This window comes from Vicugna pacos, chromosome 9, assembly GCF_048564905.1.
Source record: "Vicugna pacos chromosome 9, VicPac4, whole genome shotgun sequence".
Classification (NCBI taxonomy): Eukaryota; Metazoa; Chordata; class Mammalia; order Artiodactyla; family Camelidae; genus Vicugna; species Vicugna pacos.
In genome coordinates, this window is record NC_132995.1 from 46130551 (window position 1) to 46154936 (window position 24386).

General features: G+C 42.5%; 1 protein-coding gene across 2 annotated transcripts in view; it reads right to left on the reverse strand.

Annotated features, from left to right (window-relative positions):
• The window catches only part of WDR59 (WD repeat domain 59), a 74832-nt gene that overhangs the window by 39558 nt on the left and 10888 nt on the right, over positions 1-24386 (reverse strand). For both annotated transcript variants that reach the window (XR_012075760.1, XM_006207485.4), the window contains exons 3-12: positions 23054-23189; positions 19304-19389; positions 18172-18252; positions 15989-16026; positions 13839-13927; positions 10774-10890; positions 6464-6541; positions 4354-4510; positions 1122-1201; positions 4-136 (exon numbers count right to left, since the gene is read on the reverse strand). Coding sequence is in view for 1 of the 2 variants with exons in the window: in XM_006207485.4 (XP_006207547.1) it covers positions 4-136; positions 1122-1201; positions 4354-4510; positions 6464-6541; positions 10774-10890; positions 13839-13927; positions 15989-16026; positions 18172-18252; positions 19304-19389; positions 23054-23189 (995 nt within the window). In the remaining variant the exon portion in view is untranslated. The remainder of the gene's footprint in view (positions 1-3; positions 137-1121; positions 1202-4353; positions 4511-6463; positions 6542-10773; positions 10891-13838; positions 13928-15988; positions 16027-18171; positions 18253-19303; positions 19390-23053; positions 23190-24386) is intronic.

The following is a 24386-nucleotide window of genomic DNA, read 5'->3' on the forward strand; positions in this document are numbered from 1 at the left end:
TACCTTCTTCCTCCCCATGGCTTGAGTTGTGTTGGTGATCTGTATCTTGAGTGTGAAGGGTCTTCTCTGGTTCCGGCAGGAGAGAAATGCTCTCAATGAACTCGTCAACACCATCTAATATGTCATTTGCACAAAGCTGCAACAAAGGGCAGGAGATTTAGGTCTAGAGAAGTCAGTGGATTGAATGTCGTGTCTGACTTAAAAATGGGAATTGCAAAGGAGAGAGCTGTCAGCCAAAAACTGATATAATCAAAATAGGCTTTGCCCATCACCAACTCTCTCCGTTTAAACAAACAGGGTAACAGACTCTATTATTTCACTCCAGAAAATTTTTTATCATGTTCATGGTTTATGCAAGTCTCAGAAAACATTTTATACTCCAAGCTTTCATGGAGTTATTCAGCAAACCCAAGAGCTAATGTATCATAACTTCAAAGCATTTGGAACAAATGGTACTTTTTGGAGAACAGATTTAAAGGCAATAGGGTAATGATATTTGATGAAAATGCTCCTGAGTGACTTGGTACTAAGCAGTGTGGCAAATGTGCCCAGCATTTTCTATCCACTCTCTACAGAGTAGTGTGTGGGATGCAATACATGTGACAAACCATTCCTGCCTTCAAGGAATTTTCCCACTGGATGAAAGTCTGAGCCCTATGATGAGGCAGAGCCAAACAAGGGCCACAAAAGCAGTTTACACCAGGTACCACTCACTGTGCTTCAGATAAAATTTACGGGGCAAAAACTGGAAAGGGCTTCAAGTTACAGGTGTTGTTGATGGACGCAGAGGATGCTGAGTGCAAGGGGAGATTTCCTAGCCCACTTGGAAGAGAAAGAAATGAAGCCCCCAGGCCACTTGCTCAGTACTCTAACCCATACTCCCTTAGACCAGGACAAGAGGGAAGACATTCAGAGGCTTTGCAGTATTAAAGTGCAGAACACCAAAGTTGGTTCTTAAAGACCTCAAAGCCTCAGCATAGCATACACCAGCCATTGGGCCAACCAGCAAGTATGTGTAAATATCTGTCACATATCCTCTAACTTCTGCAACTATTAAATCTTATATTTTAAGTTTCTGGTGTATCCAGTTAAGTTCCTCCCCAACAGCTTTGAATACATACCCTCTGCATCTGGGAATCCACCCGCCACATTCTCAAGGTCTGATCCCGCGACCACGTAACCAGTTGGTAGTCCTTGGACCCTAGAAATCACCAGACAAGAATCCTGAAGATTTTTCCTGGATTCAGCATCATATTTGTTACAGGTCACAGTGGAACGAGGTTCATTCATTCATTAATTCATCCATTGAACAAATATTTATGATTTCCTATGTGCCAGGCACTGTTTTAGGCACTAGGACGATACCATGAATACAATCATCTCTGTCTTTACAGATCTCATAATCCAATGGTGGAAACAGACAAACATATAACATGTCTGGTAGTGACAGTGCTATTAAAAAATAACATGGGAGAGGAGGACAGAAATCAACAGCAGAGCTATTTCTAGACAGGATGTCCCTGAGGAAGTCACATTTGAGCAGAACCGTAAATGAAGTGAAATAATAGCTGGCAAATTAGCTGGTGAAGAGTGATGCTGGGATTTAATGTCATGCTGAACTTTAACTTCCACAAATGCTCTTCCTTTTGTATGCTCTGGAGGAGCTGGGCACGACAGTCTATAAAATGAATTGTCTTAAATGCATCATGGCATCTTACTGTTTTCAAAGAATTTTTTGATAAAGAGATGCATCTCTTTATAAAAGGAATAATCAATCTTAAATGTTCTTCATTGACTGAATTATATTTTCACATGATAGGTCTGGTCAAAGAGAGATTATTCTAAAAAGGTTGAAGGTGTTTTACAAAAAAGAGCTTTATGAAAGATTAGGACACTTCAGGGTAATTCTGTAGGATACAGAATCTTCTTTATGGCCATCTCAGAAGCAAAGAGTCTAGAAATAATTTCATCCAATTCCCTCATTTTACAGATGGGGAAACTGAGGCAACAGAGAGCAGAGAGAGTGGGGGGCAAAAGTTCCTTTTCTGGGTCACTGCCTTCACTCCTCGATGTTGTACTAAATCTCCAGCAGACCTAACAAGACAACAACTGTTCTGAACTACTACCTGTCCCGAGTGCCACCATCTACCCAGCCCAGGTTCACAGCAACAATTTCCTGACTCTTTGCATGTCCCTGACTTTGAAGAAGTTATGCCTAATTTCTTTCTAAACCCAACTCCTCCACTTGTGCCCATTCCCTCTCATCTGCGAAGGGCCCTTGCTTTGCTACACGCTCCCTTTCCTGTGCCTTCTCCCCGCCTTCAAACAGAGAGGACAGCAGCCTGTGCCACTCAACTTAGTCTATGCCTTGCCTTCAAAGGTGATTTCATTCACAAAACTGGATCCTGCTGCTTCTGTTTATGCCGCCTTACAAGCAAGCTTCCATCTTCAGTCTGCTTTTGGAATTCCTCTCTTAATGATCACACGATTCCCTATTTATACAATTAAGTGCTTCTCTCTCCCTCTGCATGGAGATCCTTCAGCAAACCCTGAAACCAGTGACCTCCGCTTCCTTTACGATGCATCCTTTTCCGTGAACCGCAACATCCTGATTCTCTTCCTACCTCTGAGAGCTCCTTCACCACAGTGAAAATGAACATCAAAGCTTGAAGAGGTCCAATAAAAACTGACAGAAGACATGGCAGTAAAAATAAAATGGAGCACCGTTAGGTTGACAAAGAAAGAATATACAAGAATATGTACAGGATGATTACATTTATAAAAGGTTCAAAAACAAACAAACCTAAACTATTTTTAGGGATGCATAAATGGGTGATAAAACTACAAAAATAAAAACGGAAATCACTATCCTAAGTGTTAGGATAGACTTTACCTCTGGTAAAGGGAAAAGACTGTGGTCGGGTAGCTTCTGGGTTCTAGTAATATTCTTTCTTGAACTTGGTGGTAATTACACAGATTTTCACTTTATAAACTGTACGATTTATGCAATTTTCTACATGATATATTTCATAGGAGAAAGGAATTTAAAAAAAAAACTCACCTATAACTTGTACTCAAAATTTCACTACTGGTTAGACCACCCCAGTTTACACAATTCACCTGGCCAACTTACAGATGACACAGACAACTGAAAATGGGTTGCTAAAACCTCTTTATTTCAATCTGAAACGACCGGCCAACCTCTCCCTGCCAGACCGTGGGGAAATTTTATCATCTATTTTCTACAGCAAAATGCAAGAGAATGAGTTGAAAGTTAAAGTCAAGTATGGAAATTGATGGGGGTAAAGACCAAACAGCCTCATGTTTCTAGAAGCAAGAGGGATTATGGAAATGAGGACTGGAAAAATAAGAGGATGATCAAGAGTCCTTTCAAAACCAATCCTGGAAGAGGCCCATGAGGGTCACAGACAAGCTGGTACAGAAAGATAACTGCACTAATCCCAGGTCTACCAGAGACCTCTCCCGGACTCTGCACAGGTCACACCACTCCCTGCCTGGCTTTTCTGCTATGATATGGAAAGACCACGAAATATATTTCTGGTCTGGAAAACATTTAGAGAGCATGACAATAAGATCTCAAAACAAGGGAGGCTGCAAGTAAATGTGCGTGGTGAGTTGGTGGAGATACAGAGGCTGAGGGCTTCCTGACTCCCAATATACGTATGATGCCTTAGTGAGGACTGGCTAGGTTAAGCTGCAATAACAAATAGCCCCAAAGCTCAGGGGCTTAAAGCAAGGATTTCCCACCCTCTCCACACCTCCACCTCACCCTCATCCCTGGCAGGAGCAGCACCACGTGGAGCTTTGCCAGTTGCCTGGGCAGAAGCAGAGAGAGCAAGTAACTGCTGTTACCGCTCCTATCCAGAAGAGACTGCACCGCTTCCATTCATGTTTCCAGAAACAAAGTGAGTCACATGGCCCAGTCTATCTTTAAGGCAATGGGAGGTAAAATAGTACTACATGTTTGTGAAGAGAAGAGGGAATGTGTGGTAGGTGGTACTGATGATGACCTCTGACCTCCCTCATCAACAGAGCGGCTAGGGGCACACGCCAGGGATTTCTGGCCGTGGCAACCCCAGAGTTTCTCAGCTCTAGAAGTGATCCAACAGTAAGTCTGCCAACTTCTTCCATGCAGGAGAAAGGCTACATGGAACACCACAGAAGAGGAGGGAACTTCGGAGGATAATGAAAGCCACACATCCTTTCACCCACCGACCATTCAAGCCAGCCCTGTTTCTGAGTCCGCCCTCTGGGTCACACACCAACCCTGACAGGAGCTGCTGCTGAATTGGGCTCAGGAAGAAATTGGTGGGTAGTCTCTCTCCCACTCACCTTCCTTCTGCTTCCTCCACTGGAACTCCAGTACCACGTCATCGTGGCCCACAAAGGTATGGACTGGGGTGTTTAAGTCAAAGACATTCCACAAGAGAAGGCTGTTCTCCCTCCGCAGCTGGGGCACCATCACTGTCACCAATCCATTGCTGAAAGGCTATGACCAGAAAGGGAAAAGCAGGAGTTATTCCAGGGAGAGGCAGCTGAGTCCCGAGTTACCCAAGCTGTAATTCTCTCCTCACTAAAATAAATTAAATGACGGAATACCCCAACCCATCCATCTGGGGGACATTTTCCCAAATACTGGAAGTTGACCATCACATCTACTTTTTGTTGGCTTTTCTTTTACTTTTTCTTTGCTGACGTAAGGGATCACAAAAAATAAAGCTAAGCCAAATACCCGGAGAAGAATGTTTTAAAATCTAAAACAAGCCACCTCTCCCTCCTGGCAGCACTCCTGAACTTCTGTTTATTTTTTAAAGTAAACACATTAATCCAGAGAAGTATTTCAGTTCATAAGAACAATGTCTGGCTTCTTTACAAGCGGTCCCAGATGCAAAGACCAGTTAATACCTGAATTATCTTCTATGTTACACAATGTTCCAGGGTGGCAGCCTCATGTATAAAGGTAGCTTTACTAATCCCTGTGATCCCTTTCAGGCTGATACTGAAGGAAATATATCCTGATCAGCAGCTATCAATGTGGCAATAAAAAGGTCTTGAAAGGTTGATAATAGCTTACTCACTGTATTTGTAGCATTTTAATGGTTTACACAGTACTTTCATATACATTTTTTTCCCCAAAGGAAAAGGGAAAGTACAGGTACTAAATGCCACTGAATTGTACATTTTAAAATGTTGCATTTTATCACAATTTAAAAAAAAAGGGCAAGGCATAGTAAAAATAATTATTCATATTTGACCCAGGAGGAAATTGTCACTTAAAAACATCAAGTGTTTTGCCCAAGGCCATACAAATATTGAATGGCTCATTGCAGCATCATTCACAACAGCCATGATACAGAAACAACCCACATATCTGTCAGTGGATGAATGGACAAGAAGATGTAGTACATACACAACAGAATATTATTCAGCCATGAGAAAGAAGGAAATTCTGCCACTTATTACAACATGGATGGACCTTGTGGGCATCATGCTAAGTGAAATAAGTCAGACAAAGGCAAATATTGTATATCATTTATATGTGGAATCTAAAAAGCTCAACTCAGAGAGAGAGTAGAACGGTGGGGCTGAGGAGTGGGAGAAACGGGGAGATGTTGGTCAAAGGGTACAAATTTCTAGTTGTAAGATGAATAACCTCTGGGGATCTGATCTGCAGCCTGGCGATGATGGTTAAGAGTACTGAATGATATACCTGAAAGATGCAAGATGGTAGATTCTAAATGTTCTCATCGCAGAAAAGAAATGGTAATCTTGTGACATGATGGAAGTGTTAGCAAGTGTTACAGTGGTAACTGTCTGGCGACATATCATTGTAACATGTCAACATGTTGTAGACCTTGAACTTACACCATGTTAGATGTCAATTACATCTCAATAAAGCTGGGGAAGAAATGAAATGGCATTGCTGGGCCTAAAACCCAGGTCTTCTGAATCTAAAGCCAGAGTCCTTTCCAGCACAATCCATTGACCTCCAGCCTCTCAACCCTTCCTCCCTCTCCTCCCCTGCTGTCAGTGACCACCAAAAGTCACACTGCTGAGCTCCCTGCCCAGCCAGTCTAGCATTTCTAAATTTTTGTTTATTTTGGGGGGGGGGGGAATATTTATTTATTATCTTTTTCTTTTTAATTTAAGCAAGGTATTTGGGATCGAACCCATGACCTCGTGAATGCTAAATATGCACTCTATCACTTGAGCTACAACCCAGTGTAGCATTTATAGTACAGATTCTGATACAACCTTCCAAGGGCAAATTTTTAAACAGATAACAGCTTTTACACCATCATTATCACCTGTGCCCCATCCCCCTAAACTAACAAAGAAAGAGAAAACTGCCTCACAAAGAAAATCAGAGAAAATGCTTCTGGCCCCTCGTTTAGGACACCAAGATAAGGTTTCCGAGCAAGAGGCAGGGTGTCTCACTCACAGTGTATCTGGCTTTCCAGACAGGCACCTGGCAAGGGAGAATATTGAGGTATTTCCGAGGCTGGCGGTAATCCCAGAACTGGAAGAAAGAAAGCAGGAAAATTTGTGAAATAAATGCCATCAAAAAAAAAAAAACTCACCCACTGAAATAAGCATAGCCTTCAAACTCCTTGCTTTCCGTCCTCTAAAGACACATTCAACAGCGCATTGCAGTCAGGCCCTGTGGCCACGCTCCTGTGACACAGAAACAGAGAAAACATCCCTGTCCCACTTATAAACTAAACACTACCAGAGAAAAACAGACTTCATGAGAACCTGCCCTCAGGGCAGATCACGGTCAGCCTGACTATTAAACCACCTTCACAGCTGAAAGGTGAAATGACAAGTTTTCATTCTGTGTCACTTTCCACCACGTAGAGTGGAATAACTAATAACAATAGCTAAAAAGTACTGACACTGACTGCATTTCAGACAGATGTTTAGTGTTCAGAGCTTCATACCGGTTAATGCTTACAACCACTACATAAGGCTGCTAGGAATCTCTTTTTCAAATGTAGAAGCCACGTTACTAAACGATATAACTTGCCCAAGATTGTGCAGCAAAAAGGTGGTTGTGTGACTACTCAGGGCCCAACCACTCACGTCCACATTTTTTCACCCCCCTCGACAAGGAAGGTGGGGAACCTGGAGTAGCAGAGAAGACACAGGAGAGCCAGACAAAACCTGGGCCTTGGAGACGCCTGTGCTTTTAACAAAAAGACAAGTACACTCAGAGCTCAAGCATGAAACCGCAGGAAACCTTGAAAGCAGGAAACTGCAGACCCCAAAGGCAGGAGGGCCAAGAATGAAACTCTGAACAATCAGGTATTAAGGAATTATTATCAAAAATAGGTGACAGGACCCACTTCAGAAAAGAGTTTGGCAGTTTCTGAAAAAGTGAAATGCACACGTATCATGCGACCCAGTGAACCCCCTCTCACATATTTGTCCTAGAAAACTGAAAAGTTCCCCCAACAGAAAAAAAAAATCAATACAGAAATGTTTATAGAAGCTCTATTCGCGATCACCAAAAACTGGAAACAGCGGAAATCTCCTTCTGGAGGTCAACAGATAATGAACTGTAGCATATCCATAGAGTGGATTTCTATTCAGCAGTAAAAAAGTATATGAACTATTGTATTCTTAAAACAACCTGGGGGAATCTTAAAGGTATTAAGCTGAGCTGAGTGAAAGAAGCCAATCTTGAAAAGTTACATTCTGCACGATTCCATTTCAATGACACTCTCATAAAGACAAAATTATAGTGGAGAACGGATCAGTGTTGGCCAGGAGTCAGGGGCTGGGAGGGTGTGACTATAAAGAGTACCAGGCAATTCTTGTTTCTTCTGACAACTTTTTTTGCCAAATTCAAGTCCCATATTCAAAATAATAAAGTTGTTCAGATGTCATTTCTATCTACACTGCTTTTGGGTTTCCCACATCACCACGGTGTAAACTATAACTTGCTCCCTCAACTTATTAAAAAAAGGGAAACTAGAAACAGTTAGGTATGCTTGGCATTCTCCATATTTCTAATCAGCTCAATACTCTGTGTATGTCTCCTTGTTATCAGGTCCACCATATGTGAAAAACTAGCAAATAAAAGAGAGTTTCCACCTCCCTTCAGAGTAAAATATTATTACTCAGCAATTATTTACAGGTTGGACAAAAGCATATTCCTGCTCATTTAGAAAGACTAGCATGATAACTATTAATAAAATTAATTCTTAAAAAAAAGATTTTGTTTCTAGATTTAAATATGCTCATCAGTTGGTGACAATTATAATATCTAATTTATGGGATAAATTAGAGGACCCTGGGAAAAGTCCTCACTGTTCGTAACACATTCTTATTCTGAAGGCAATCAATGATGGAGTCCTAGGAAAAGATTACATATTATATATTAATGGAGGACTTCAATTCTGTTTCAATTTGATCAAGCTGGTTATTGTAATAAGCTAACCACAGCCATGCCACCTCCTATCACAGGTGACCTGTGCTTTCCTCTTACCACTGCCAAAGGCCTCTGCTCCTAGCTAGGGATCAGAAAAAAGTTTTCTGAAGAAATATTCAGAAGAGCCTCGATGAAGAATCAGATTCCTGACTGCTGACATCACAGGGAAGACTTGCGGGCACAGGTTTCTCAGTATGGTTGACCTTGTACCAGGGAAATGTCAGAACGTACCCAGGGACCAGGGCTGGGTTTCTAGAACTCAGTCTAGAAGATGGGAATTTTGCAAAATAGACTGTTTAACCCAAGATCAGGAAGAAAACAATGGATTATCCAAAATGACATGAACTAATTTCATTGTGGTTCATGTTCTATTTTTTTAATTAATTTTTTATTTATTTATTTTTGGGGGGAGTCATTAGGTCTATTTATTTATTTATAATTAGTGTTTGTTTTTTTTTAATGGAGATACTGGGGATTGAACGCATGACCTCATGCATGCTAAGCATGTGCTCTACCACTGAGCTATACCCTACCCACCTCATGTTCTATTCTTAATGGCCATCGAAGAAAAATCCTTTTCTTCTTCCTGATCCAGTTCTAACCTTCAATTCAACAGTTTTAAGGGAAAAATTTGGGAGTTTGAGATTTACAAATGTTAGCCACTATATATAAAAATAGATTTTTAAAAAAGTTTCTGCTGTATAGCACAGGGAACTATGTTCAATATCTTGTAATAAACTTTGATGAAAAAGAATATGAAAATGAAGAAAAAGTTTTACAGTTTACAATCTACAAAATGAAGTGAAACTCATTCAATGGGATCTTGCTTGCTTCAGCTGACCCCTTAGAATTCACAAAATAAAAATAGAATAAAAATCATTACTATAAATTACAAGCTAATAAATGCTCAGGTAAAGTTAAGAGAATGATTATGTAGGAAAAAACAGCATGCACTGGCCCTTATCAACAAATTACAAATTACTAAAAACAAAGAATAACTGTTATGCAAAGTGCCCCTAAATTGCTTCACTTTTTACAATTACGTTATTTATAAATGTTCAATAAAAACTATCTTCCTTCCTATCAGGATATAGTAGAATAAATCAAGTACCACATCAACATCTCATTTAATTCATAAGCTAAGCCCACCAGTAAGGAACAAGGGCTGCATTTCACATGTGGAAACTGCCCAGTTACCCCCTTTATTATCCATGGAATCCCAGCCTCAAGGGTAGTAAAGGTATCATTGAATACTGACAAACTTGGGGACCTCCAAGAAAGAGGAGGAGGTGAATCGGATGGTTTCTGGTTCCCGAACTTAGGAAACAAGCTGATCTGGGTATAGGAACAAAAATTTAAATTCAAAGCAAACAAACCAAAGAAAACCCACTTTGGGCACATAAAAGTAAATTACAACCCCAAGGGAATTACAAACCTCAAGACAGAAGTTAACTTTTTAAGTCTCAGGGTATGATTCTAGCTTTGCTAACCATACCAAAAAAGACATACACGCCTGTGTAAATAAAACAAAGCCTAAAACTGCTGAAGCTGAATCACAAAATCGCTAAGCAAACTTCTGTGGTCTAATCTCAGTCCTTCTGGGCAGAGATCTGACCACAAGGGGGAACTGTGGGGCACAGCTAACTCTGCCCTGCGTCCTTTTGAACAAGGGTACATATCACATCCCACAGTCAGAGAGGAAAAACGAACAAGAAACACTGCACTCTGAGATAAACCAAAAATAATAGGGTCACTGACACACATAAATCCTTGAGCCTTTCCTGTGAGTTAAAGAATCTCTAATAAAACAACTCCATCCCTGACTTGTGCAATGCTAATGACTGAAGACGTCATGACTTTTGCAGATTTGATAATCATGTGAGAAAATGGCTGTTTTTCCACCCCAGACTAATGGTCAACTTGGTAACCTTAACAATTGTGTGGGTTTTTCTCCTTTCCTTGTGTATCTGTTGTGTTGTTATTTTGATGAGCCAGTCCTTTTGAAATGTGATTTCCTGGCAACTTCTTAGCAAATAAATTTTTTCTCTTTTCTAAATGCTTTTGTCTCTGACTTCTTTTCACAATGAGAAAGAAGAAATTCTCTGAACAAATTCCAGGAGCCGCATCAGATATGAGGTACTATGTCACTCCGGCTGGTGTACATAACAGGTTTACTTGCCCAGCTCTCCAAGAAGCACATGCACTCCTGAAACACATGCTATGCCAACCTACTGCAGCTTTCCTTCTGGAGAAAGTGCTCAGACATCCCTGATGCCTCCCAAACACACACCTCCAATTGCCCCAGGGGCGCCGCTCACCTTGACAGAGTTGTCTTGACTGGAGGTAGCAAGGATGTGCTCGCTGTCTGGGTGCCAGTCCAGGCCATGGATTTTGGAGAGGTGGGCTGCTAGATATTCCACTGCTGTACTGGGTTTCTGCAACAGAATCAGCACTGAGTGTTGTCAACTGAGAAAGAACTCGCTAGAACAGTCTACTAGAACAGTCTGCTGGGTGCTGAGAGGGGACGCAAAAATGCCACCAGAGACCATCTCTATTATTAAGAAACTCCACATTGTTTTGTTTAAAACAAACAAAACGATGACGACAGGAGACTGATTCAGGTCTTCACACCTGCTCTGTATACGGGACTGTGAGCCTAATTTTCTTCAGCTCCAAACCCCTGCGTGGCTTTAATGAAGCAAAGTAGTGTGCTTTTCCCCTTCAGTAGCATGGGCTGCAGTTTCTGCTCCCCTTCCTCACAATCACCCACAGAGGGGCTGTGACATCCCAACAGACCCAACCCCAATCCTGAGGGTAAAACCACCAATCTTAAAGTGATCGAGCCCTAAGACCCCAAAAGAGAATGAACACACATCACAAACGCAAACAATACATGATTAATAAGCATATATGAAACAAAGTCAAAAGGAAACCTCAGAAATATATTAAAACATTAAAAGATTTTTAAGTGATCAAATTAGAAGATATTTGTAAATAATATTCAATGCTGTGAGGCTGCATTTGTCCCTGCTGGTGTACACAGAAAATAGTATAACCTTTGGGGGAAAAATTTTGACAATTTTTGTCAAGAGATTTGAAATTTTCCTTTCTTAAGGGAATATCCTAAATTCACAAAAAGCTTTAGGTATGAAAGATGATTATCTTGGTGTTATTTGGAACCCTAGAAAACTAGAAACAACATAAATAATAAGCGGGGAATAATTAATGTTAGAACCAATTATTGTACAGCTATCTGATACAATATGATGTAGCCACTAAAAGTTATACTTAGGAAGAGTTTATAACATGAAGGAAATGCATTTGTTGTAATGTTGAATGAAAAAAGTATGCATAACTATGCATATGATAAACTATGATTAAAAAAGGACAAGAAAACACTTAAATGTTAACACTCATCTCTGAGTAACAGGACCATGAATGATTTTTATTTTCTCTTCTATATTTTCTACAAAGAGCATGTATTAGTTTCTATAATCAGCATTGGTCTATGAGGTTAAGGGTGCCATCTCCAGAACCCACCTCCCTGAGTTTAAATCCTGACAATAAACTACACCTCAGTTTACTCAGCTGCAGAATGGGGGTAATAATAGTACCTACTTTAAAGGCTAGTTATAGAGAGAACTGAATCAATACACATAAAGTTCTTAGAACAATGCCTGTACATAATACTTTGTAAGGTTAGTACTATTAGTCATCCACCAGTTTCAGTGAAAATTCAGCATTACCACTGATATTGTACATTTTTAAGCCTGCGATGCTTGCTTTCAACAGTGCTGCTTTGACACTATAAAGTGTCAGGGAAGTAAAGCTATGACCAACAAGTTTTACAATCCATTTGAGCAGAATTCCTAAGTATTAATAGCCACCCACCCACCACACCCCCCCAAAAAGTTAAAGCCCATTAAATAAAATAGATAAAAGGCTTGCTGAGGGAAGTCAGGGTTACTAGTGGACCAATCAGAAGAATAGAAAGGAACAGTTCTGTAGTATATTTCTATAAGATAAGGAACAGAGCTACTGTTTTGGAAAACACGTACTAACAGAGAGTTCATGGCTAAATACCAAGTTGTTAATTTTGCCTATGGCTTTGAAAACAATCTGAAGCAAATATGCATGTACTACAAATTAACCAAATATTTTATTTATACCATTTACTATCTTTAAATGCTATGCCAGTGACAAAATGAATATAACCAACTGCCAATTTAAGAAATAAAAGGGGACTAAGAATGGCTATTACCAGACTAAAGGGACAGAGAGAAAACTAACATACAGAAGATGCACCTATCCAACCTCTACTTATAAAATCACCTGTCATGTACACGCTACCTCAGGCAGAGGGCTTGGGCTGGCACACCCCTTTCCCAGCAGGTCCAGGCACCCAATCTAGCAGCCTCCCAATCTCTACATCACTTCCTTCTCCTCTCCAGCTATATGACCTTATTCCTTGCTAGGAGGGGAAGGGCACCGGAAGTGATGCTGAGACTTTACGGTCAGCATCCGAGTTAGGACAGCCCCGGACAAGTTTCAGGAAAACTACCAGTACATCCTCCCCAGAGGCAGGATCTCTAGCCTCAGGTTTCACAGGACAGAAAGCAGAATTTACGCCCCAGATCTTACAGAAGTTGACGGCTCTGTGAATTAAGCATTCTTAGCCTATCATCTGGGAGTTAGATATGGGGGAGGCCCTTTTCCTGCATCATTATTCTCACCAATGCCAACACACCAAAATTCCGACAGACTTTCCATCACAGCAGCAGCCCAGGACCCTGCACCTTCTTCATGCCTGTCAGTTAAGTGGGCTGCTGCAGGGAGAATATATGATCTGCAGGCTCTTTTGAGGCTGAAGGCACAGCAGGAGTTCAAGGGAGGATTTAAGCATGCTGCGTATCCCGTCTCAGTGATTTAATTCTGCATGGTATATGTCCTGGAACAAGGAGGTTTCACTTTGCAATCTGAGGCAGTGGTAAGAAGCTTGCCAAACACTCTAGAATAGTGCCTCGTCCTACCAGCTTGACCTCCTCAGTGATATACTCATTATTATTACCTTTATTCTGAAGATAAGGAAACTGAGGCTTGGAAAAGTATGTGGCTCACCTGATATTATAACCAGGAGGCAGCAAAACAGGACTCTAACTTAGGTCAGGCCAAGTTCATTTTCTTAACCACTGATCATAATACCTCACTCCGCTAACTTCCTCCAACACCAATTTGATCAGGAAGCAAGTATCATCTGGTACTAGGATCTTAACAGGGCAATGAATCAATCATGCTGTCCAGGGAAACCGGGATGCTCAAGATAGGTCCTGCCACTCATAACATTCTCTTCACAGCCCCTGGGAAGAGAAAAGAGTTTACTTACCCGCTTGTCCCAAATCCGTACATCCCCATCATGGCTGGTGGCAAGGCAATTAGCATTTTTTTTATTCCATTTGACCTGTGAGGCACCCGCTGCAAAGAAAAATTGAGGGAAGAAAGCTGTTGCCCTCCACGCCTTTGAAACCAGAGTAGAGCTTATCCAGGGGAGCTGGATAATGAGTTCCGGATGAATAAGAGCAGAACTCTTCAAGTTTCTATGACTGCATCAGCTCCACCATTAAAGAGAAAATGAAGCCAAGAAATAAATGAATTAACACAAGGGAACAGGATCAGAGTCACCTAATTGAGGAACTAATCTCACTAAGGGAAAAAAATCTTCAGGTTCCCTCCGAGCAGAATCAGCAGGGCAATGTGCGTTCTTACAGAGCAGCCATTCAGCAGGGCTCTGCTGGTTGGTAACTGACTCATCACACAGCCTGGCTCTTCATCATCTCCATCACCAAGCTTGTGCTCCCCATCAGAGGAGCCTCAGCCCCAAGCCTGCCCCTTCCCACTTTGGCTTTGTTGGTTTGCTTGCTGTTGTTGCTTTTTGAGGGACAGTCTTGGAAAAATATAGTCTCCAGCTGAAGCTCAGTTGAAGCATAAGCCCCAGTGTTGCCCAATTCTGCCCTCAGAAAGTTACATGCACCCCCTGCATCACCCACTTTCGACTCCCCATCAGCAGTTAGACACGGCCACTAGCCCTGTGTGGAGGCGGGGAAAGGGAACACTCCCGGCACCATGTGAACTCAGTCCTCTACCAATGCAGGAGGTAACTACAATGACAAACGAGCTACCTAAGAGAGGAGGTGTACTGTAAGATGCCAGAAGGGGCTGAGACAGGTGGAAAATTGGGACATATCAGCACTTCTAGCTGACTCTTAAAAATAATCAAGTTAATTAAGTTAAAACCAGAGCACTATGGCTTTCCTTCCCTCCTCTTCCTGTCTTGCTCAGACAACACATGACAATTATGCTTGGAGACCTCTCTCTTTAGGTGGGTGTGTATTACTGGGGACACCATAGTAGATCTAGGGCTTTGGAGAATAACTTGATCCAAGAAGTCTAGAGAGTGTGAGAGCTAAAGCAAGGACTTAGAATCTAACAGGAAACAGAGTTAAGGCTCACATTTTATCCTTGCTTAAGTTTTGGTGAGAGTATTTGTTTGCTTACTTGTTAGTTGTGTTTTTTCCTTGAGACACAGGGCATCTTAAGTCATCTAAGAACAGATGGTGGAGACCCCTGAAGTTGGAGGAAGGCGCTGTATTACTTAGGAGGCCCCTGTTAACAGCCCCAATGTAGAACTGCAATAATAGTTAATTCCAATTGAGGGATGAAAACAGGAAGATCAGAAAGGAATTTCAAAGTTTCAATATGTCCATATTAAATGACACCCTGGGACACAATCAGCATAATATAGATTGTGCGGAAACCACAGGACAAGCAACCTGGTTTCTTCAACAAATAAACTGCAGGAAAAGAAAAACAAACCAACCAAACAAAGGGAGGGAGAAGAAAGCTACTGACTAAAAGAGATGAGAAATATATTAACCACTTAGAAATACAGACTTTGGATTCTGCTTCAAATAACTTGTTAAAAATAAACAAACAACTACTACTGAGACTACTGGGGAAATTTGAATACTGCTTAAATACTTGATGATATCAAAGAACTACTGTTAATACTTTCAGGTATGCTAATGATTTTTTTTTAAAGAATTCTTCTCTTGTAAAAAATACTTGCTGAAATACTTCTTGATGAAATGGCAAGATACCTGGGATTTACTTCAAAATAATCCCAAAGGGGGGGATAGCGGGTGAAAGAAGACTGGCTGTACGCTGACAACTGTTTAAGCTGGAAGATGAACTCAAGTCAGTATATCTTCTAGCCTTACCAACTTTTGAAATTTTCCACAATAAAAAGTTTAAAAAGAAACCAGTGTGGCTCCTACCCTTGAATTCTGAAATAAGTCCCTGACCACATGCTACAGTCCAGACTCTAACTTCTGAGAGCCGCAGAAGCAAGACCCTTGTGATGCAGGACTTACAGGTGCACACAGCCATGGACGGGGCCCTGGGCAGTCAGTGTCGTGGAAGCCGTGGAAGGAATGGGACAAGGGCCGGGGTGGGGAGGAAGGGGGAGTAGACACTCACCTACAGCAGACAGTGCGACACTGGGCTTCCTTGTGTCCCTGAAACGCAAAAGTCAGAAATCAAGTGCCCATTCACCTGCCACCACCCAACCTGGTGCTTTTCACCCTCTGCTCGCACATCCTCACTTTCCTTTCAGCCAGTTCTTAGACTTCAGTGGGATCATGAGGGCCTTAAAAAGAAGTATAAAGAGAAGCCCGTCTCCTTCCAGAGGGATGAACTTTCTCAGCCACTGCAATTGAGGCTGTCTGAATTTTAGATCATACCATCATATCCCCAGGGAACAAATAACCATGATTCAGCATGGGCTGGGTGACTATGACACGGAGGTGGAGGGAACCAAAAGAACCCCTCCCTGGTGTCATTTCTCCCAGTGGGACAAGGGGACAGTCATGGAGGCCTAATTCTGCAAGAACCTTCCACCAGCATCACAAAGGTGGAGTGACAAACCACTCTGGATGTTCCCAAGAGACAAGAGGTGGAAGCAACCCAAGTGTCCACAACGGATGATCGGATAAACAGACTAGGGTTTAGACATGCAATGGATTATTATTAGGTCTTAAAAAGGAAGGAAATCCTGTCACATGCTAGCACGTAACCGCACCTTGAGGACATTATGCTAAGTGAAATAAGTCAGTCACAAAAGGACAAACACTGTACAATTCTACTTATACGTGGTACCTAGAGTAGTCAATTCATAAAGACAGAGAGCAGCACTGTGGCCGACAGGGGCTGAGAGGAGGGAGAAATGGGGACTTGTTTCACGGGTACAGATTTCCAGGTCTGAAAGGTTAAAAAGTCCTAGAGCTTGGCTGCACAACAATGTGAATATACTTACTACTGAGCTGCACATTTACAAATGATTAAGATGGTAAATTTTGTTTTGTGGTTTTTTACCACAATACTAAAATAAAAAAAAAAGACACTCCTTTGGAGAGGGAGGCTCCAAGGTTCACAACAAATGGTAAAATGACAGAAATGACAGTAAAATAACCTGAGGGTCAGGAGGGCTCTGTAGCTCTGGCCTATTGTTTAGAAAACCTGAGAAAGCAAGTTAGTTCAGAGTCTTGCACTCTTTAAATCAGGAAAACAACTGTATTGTGACAATGAGGGGTCCTTGCCCCCCCCGGGGGGGGTTATAGTCCCTTTCATTTTCCTGGGATTTTGTGCTTTCTCTCTCCCTGGGGCTGCTTTTAGAGTCATCACCTCTGAAGTACTAACCCACGTGATGCAGGCGAGGTCAGCTGTGCACACCGTTAGTCCCTGAGAATCCCTTTCACTGGTCTGTCTCATCTGTCACACCTCAATACCCTTCTTGTCTTCTGTCTACAGTTTACCTTTCAATGTAAAATATCACAAAGTCACCACCATTTGGGAGCAGAGCGCCCTGGTCAGAGGAGAGGGTGTCCCATCCTGGGGACTCTACAGGCCACACCCTCCAGTGAGTCACTTCTAAAGGTTTTGGCGAAGGGAACTTTGCTCTACAAAGGGAGAAGGGAAGAGACGTTTACTACGAACTTAGGACATGCCAGGCCCTGGGCCAGGTGCTCCTCCACCCTTTGCTCCATGAAGAGTAACCCTAAGAGGTGGCTCTCAGCCCCCTTTATAAAGAGGGGAGGAGAAGCCTCACAAAGAGCGAAGCGGCTGTCTCAGAGCACTGCCTGCTGCAGCATGCGTGTTTGTGGCTATCAAACCCCGCTCCATACCACACAACTTCAGGAAAATTCAGCCTAACTTTAAAATGCCAGCACCTGTGTTTCTTTGCCAACGGGATTTCCCTGAAGCCTGATTTGCAAACCTTTGCAACAGGACTTAAGTCCCAGGGAATTGAGGCCCCTGGGGGCAGCCTTCAGCCAATCACTGACAGTGGATGGTACCCCTACTTCCTTAGCCCTGAGGGGTGGGACAGCTTGGAGGAGGGAGCTTTACACTAGCATCTAGTGCCCCCAGTAAGAGGAAGCTCCCCCCATTCACAGCGGTACACAGGTAGATGATGCATCCTCCAATCCTGTCTCCCTTCCCCATCCCCTACCAGCAGTTCTATCAACTCCCAAATAACATATCCACAAGGTCTCCTTGTCTCAGGGTCTGCATCCAGGGGAAACCAAATTAAGACATCTGATCTCTAAGGCAAAGGTCGCAGACTGTCCCACAGCCAAGTGGTTATGCCTGGCAATTGTTCTTACTTGATATCCCAAATATAGATGTAGGTGTCCACAGAGCTGGTGACCAGGAGATCTGGCTCAAATACTGCCCAGTCCAAGTCACTGGAAACAAGAAGTAAACAGGACAATCATGAAGAGAAAAAATTCAGAGTCCGGTTCCAAAGCATCAGCAGATTTTGTCTCTAGTGGCTTCAGAAAGTCATTGTTAATGGGCCCCTTAACACAGTTTAGGCTGGGAATTTCCAAAGTTCTTTGGGAAAGAAGACTTAACTGAGCGCTGAAGGAAACTTTCAGGTCCTTCCCCAGTCATCATCTGCTCCCCCTAAAATGGAGCATTTCAACTTAAAACACATACATACATAAATGCACGCATACATGTGCACATTGGCAAACTAGTACAAAACAAAGGAAAAAACACATGATTTATTGTTTTTTAAATCAGCCTCAACCACAGGTACCTGAAGTAAACCCAACATCTTTAAAGCAGGGGCAGACCGCATGTTGGATTCCAAGGAGGGGAAGCTGGCCCCTGGTCCTCCAGACCCACATCCTCACGCCTTAAAAGGTACTTACTACACAATTAAAACAGGCCATGGGTCTAGCCTTTCCCATTACCTCCAGCCAGCTTCACCATTCCTGCACTTCCTGCTGCTACTTCCATGTCAAGCTTTCCCCACCCAGAATGAGTGCTTCAAGGAAAGGGTGGATCAAGGAACACTCCAGAAGCCCACTGGAAGGCCACGAGTGAATAACAGACTGTAATGCACGAGTCCCACGCGGTGCCCCATGGCTGTTGGACAAAGACCAAAGGGCTGTGCCCTGAGGTCTCTGTACTATGAGGCTCTGCACACTGGGAGCTGGGGATTCTTTGAGCATAACTTCATTCTCTTCTGCAGCAAACTAGCTCTAATCACCTCCCCTGGACAGGGCTGTACCTGTCTCAGTGTCTCCTGGGATCAGGGTTAACAGCCACATGGATGCTGGTTCCTCGCGGTGAAGGCCATCACTTCAGGAATGTTAAGGATCCAGCAGCCACTCACGGCCAACTCAACACAGGGGGTCAAGCTTGGAGGAGGAAGCTGTCTCTGTTTTACTTCCCAAGGGACTGTGACGAAACGAGACAGGCCAGGGCGCCGTGGAGGACTGTGCCTACCTGATGACGCGAGTGTGGCCTTGTAAGGTTGTGCCAACTTCCCCACTGCCATCTTTCCACTTATAAAGGTCGACTCGTTGGTTGCTCTGAAAAGAAACAAGAAGAGAGAGGAGGGTAGAGCTCAGCAGTAGAGCACGTGCTTAGCCTGCATGAGGTTGTGGGTTCAATCCCCAGTATCTCTGTAAAAACAAACAAACAAACAAACAAACAAACCTAATTACCTGCCCCAAAATAAAAAAAAAAGAAAAAAGAAACGGGGGGAGAGTATCGCTCAGTGGTAGAGTGCACACTCGGTCTACACGAAGACTTGGATTCAATCTCCAGTACCTCCGTTAAAAAATTTTTTTAATTAAAAAATGAACCTAATTACCTACCCCCCCCACAAAAAAAGAAAGAAAGAAGGGAAAACCCATCTTGAATAGTTACAGCTGAAATGAGGCTACAGATACACCCCCGAGCACTTGAGGTCCGGGATACAGAGCCTCACCCAGCCCCCCGGCACTGCCCAAGGAACCACCTCCCCACTCCCAAAGTCCCATACCCATCTCCCCAGCTGCCCTCACACTGGATGTTTTCGGCTCACCGTTCCCATTATCAAATGCCTGGAATCCATCAACCACATATGGTTTAAAAACACACATGCATGAGAAAACAGAATCACCACTGAAAGGGTGATACAAGAGTCCTTGAAATACGAATTTCTTAAAGGGTTAAGCAGAAAGACACAGGGAAAATAGGCCAGAAGAAACTACAATTAGAATAGGAAAAAGGTTAAAAAAAAAAAAAAAAAGCTTTAATCAAACTACATTTCACTTAAAGAAACAACAAGCCAGCAAATGCTCCCTGAATATCATGAGTTCATGGAACACACTGGAAGTGAATAAAGATAATTAATAGACTAATTACTATTAGTTAATAATTTCTGAACTGATATATATATATATATATATATGATTGATCTTCATTTTAGCTCAGAGACAGAGCTGTATAAAGTTCTAAGATTTTTATCCAGAAATGCCAGATGCCAGCTTCCATTTCTAAATAGGTAAGCTTCCTGCCAAAAGGTTATAATTCAAAACAGCTTCCAATAGGAATAGGAGTGAAAAGAAAAGCCCCTCATCTTACAATAACATTTCCTGACATTTCCAGGGTCTGCTAGTGCCACTCCGTGATCTAGGAACCTTAAGAAACCTGCCCTCTGCTCTTTTCCACCACACTGCACACTGGGTGTCATCACCCTTATCACAGATGAGGCTACCAAGGCTCCAAAAGTTGGGTGGGTGCTCAAGATAAAATAGGGAGTGTTAAAACAGACTTGACCTCAGATCTGCCTAATTCCAAAGCTCTTTTTCCTGAAAATGCTTGGCTTCCAACCAAGGACAATGAAAGAAAAAATATATATATCAGCAAATTGAACTTTATCAGAATTAAAACTTTACTATGTCAAAGGACATTATTAAGAAAGTGAAAAGACAATCTACAGAACTGAAGAAAACATTTGCAAATCATATCATTGACAAGGGTCTAGTATCAAGAATCCAGAAAGAACTCTTAAACTCAACAGCAAAAAGACAAACAACCTAATTCAAAAATGGACAAGGGACTTAAATAGACATTTCTCAAAAAAAAGATATACAAATGGCCAACAGGCACATGAAAAGATGTTCAGTATCATTAGTTATTAGGGAAATGCAAATCAAAATCACAGTGAGATATCACTTTACACCCAGTAAGATGGCTACAATTTTAAAATTACACGCATACACACACACAGACACACACACAGACACACACAGAGAAAGCCAGGAAATAACAAATTTTAGTGAGGATGTCAGAAATTAGAAAACTTGTACACTGCTGGTGGGACTGCAAAATGGTCCAGTGATTGTAGAAAACAGTTTTATGCTTCCTCAAAAAGTTAAACACAGACTTACCACAAAGCCCTGCAATCACTCCTAGGTATATACCCAAAAGAACTGAAACCAAGTACTCAAAAAAGTCCATGTACACATAGGTTCATATTGGCACTATTCACAACAGCCAGCCCAAATGTCCACTGGTGGATGAAGACATAAACAAAATGCAGTGTATCCATACAATGGAATATTATTCAGCCACAGAAAGGAGTGAAGGTCTCACAGATGCTGTAACACGGATAAAGAAGCCAGAGACAAAATGTCCTGTGTTGTACTGACTACATTTATATGAAATATCCAGAACAGCTAAATCCAGTGACAGAACACAGACTAGAAGGTGGCCGGGGGCTATGGGTGGGGGGGACGAAAGGAAGCTGTTTAATGCCAGAGGGGTTTACTGCGGAATGATAGAAATGTTTGGGAACCAGATAGAGGTAGCAATTATGTAACACTGTGACTGTAGTAAACGACGCTGAATTGTCCTCTTTAAATGATTGCCTGAAAAAAATAAGGCTCTTTCTTGCTACTCTTAAACACATGCAGTCTTAATCCACGTGGGGTGACTACTGAGGGGGTCAACCTAAATCTGTGGTTCCCAATCAAGGGTGATTTTGCTTCCCAGGGGACACTTGACAATGTCTAGAGACAGTTTTGGTTATCACAACGAAGGTAGGGGATGCCATCAGGATCTAGTGGGTAGGGGCCCGGGATACTGCTCATTTCCTGTAAGGCACAGGACAGCCCCCGCCATGAAGAATTATCTGGCCTGACATGTCAATAGTGCCAAGGCTGAGAAACCCTTGACCAGCCTATCAAGGGAGCCCAAGCGCAAGAGGTATAAGCCAACAGAGAGAGTGTCCTTCCTAAGACACAGGGAGGAGGCTGAGAGTGGGAATCCAATGGAGCAACCCTCCCCTACCCTTTCAGAACATTCCCAGAACCAGATACCAACCCCGTCGTCCCAGGTTAAAGTCAGACAGTCAGATTCTATTTTGGAAACGAGGGGGAAGAGCAGATTTTTGTTCCTTCTAAAGCTGACAACATTGCTCTTCTTTCTTTTGTCAGATGCCTTCCTCTCACAGACTGTTATTCCTGATAAGAACAGACCCAGACACTGCCTTGAATGTTCGCATCCCCTGGAAGACGAGAAGGGCTCCTCTAAATAGTGCCTTCCGGCCCAGTGCCAAAAAAAAAAAAAAAAAAAAAAAAGCCAATGGTTTAGATCTCTAATTGTTCTAGGAGAACAGAACGCTGATAGAGAACCTGGCGAGAAGTACCAGAGATGACCCAGACCGGATCTTTTTTGTCACGAATCCCTTGGAAACATCTAATAAAACGTATGCATCTTTTCCCTGGAAAAATTCACAGATAAACACACACTTAAAATTTTGAGAATGAATCCCAGTCTAATAAATCTCAATCAAGAAAAAAATCCCTTCCTTTGAACGTCAGGGTGTATGGAATCTTCTGATCCCTCTGAGAGCAAGGAAGGTACCCCACCAGACCAGCTCACCAGTTCTTTCCTTAAAACATCTTTCAGAGGCCCTGGCTAGTTATATTCCTGCTAATGAAAACATGTTCTTCTCACACACAGAAATGGAGGCATCTACCTGCTTCTCTTTCAAAATCTGGATTCAATTCTTAGAAATACCGACAGTATATTCTTTGCACATATTTAAATCTCTAATTTGCCTCTATCTTCCTTTTAGAACCAGGGACACCTCTTTTCTGCCTGAGAAATGAGGGTTACATTCTCTTTTCCACAGAGAACACAGACCTACCAGCCCAGATCTCACATTTAAAGCCTTCTGCTGTACTCCTCGAATGAGCTCACCGAGGCTGCAAAATAGTGCGCAAAGCTGTCATGAGGATTCCACTGCACGGCTCCGATGTCCCACTTGCTCTGGCGCGAGATCTTTCGGTGTCCTTCGAAGGGGGCATCTAGATTGACGATGTATAGGAATCGGCGGCTAGGAAAACAGCATCAATGTTATAGCAATACAACAGCATTAGCATTCAAGGAGAAGAGCACATTTGGAATTACATACGGTTCGCAAGCAATGCTCCAAAAACCCCTAGATGTACATGACGTTTATCGACTCAGAAAGGCATACCCATGACGAGAGTAACTCAAGGTGGCTGGTGGGGAATCGGAGCCGCACCCCTGTGAGAGTCTGCCTCTGGACACGAGCTTCCCTCCCATATCCAGGGAAGTCCAACCTCCTCCCACCAGATTCAGCCCCAGCCCTGCCCCCTCCCAGGCTTTTCCAGTCCCCCAGCTGCTTTCACATTTAACCTGCCACACAGTCTGCATTTTGACTATGGTACATATCTTCACAGCAGAACTACCAATGTAAAGGCTCTTGTCCCAAACCAACTGAGTGTTCGGGGTATGTCCCTCATCGCTAGGCACAGGGCTCTGTATCCAACTCATGTGTGTAAAATTAAACCCATCACCTATCACTTAGCTAAATATTCTGAAGAAAATCTCAAATTCCCATGCAAGCTGACTACCTGGTGAAGGAAACCAAATTAAAACTGTCAGAAGGGGAAACAGTAACCAAAAAATAATAATCATTAAAAAATTAACTGCCAATAATATTCAAGGTGCCAATCAATATAAAGGATATGAAAACAGGGATGCCCTTTGTTCACCTCTTTTCCTTCTGTTTTAAGTGAAAAATGCTTGGAAGGTGAATCAATCTCTCAGCAGCCATCAGCTGTTGGGGAGCACTCCAAGTCCCTGAGTATCAACGAGGATGGGTGGGCTCACTAATGAAGAAAAAGATTAATTGCCCCTGCTCAGAAGAGACAGGAAGTGGAAAGTAAAAATAGCATGTAGAATTCTGGCAGAAACCCCAGGAGGGATGGATTAAGGGAAAAGGAAAGCACAGGTAAGACACAAATTCACATTACTTCTGGAACTTCCAAGAAAGCTGGTACAGAACAAAGATTGAAAACCTCTGACCTCTAAGGGATCACCTGATCCTGTGGCAGGCACACCGGCATCTTCTCTTCAGAACAAAAACAGGGAAAAGGCTAAGCAGTACATGTATGGGGTATGTATCAAAAGGGAGCTCAGAGACAGTACAGAGCAAACATGGAACAGCAGGTGGGCACTTCAGGATAAACATGCCTGATTGAACAAATATGTTTGTCTTCATTCC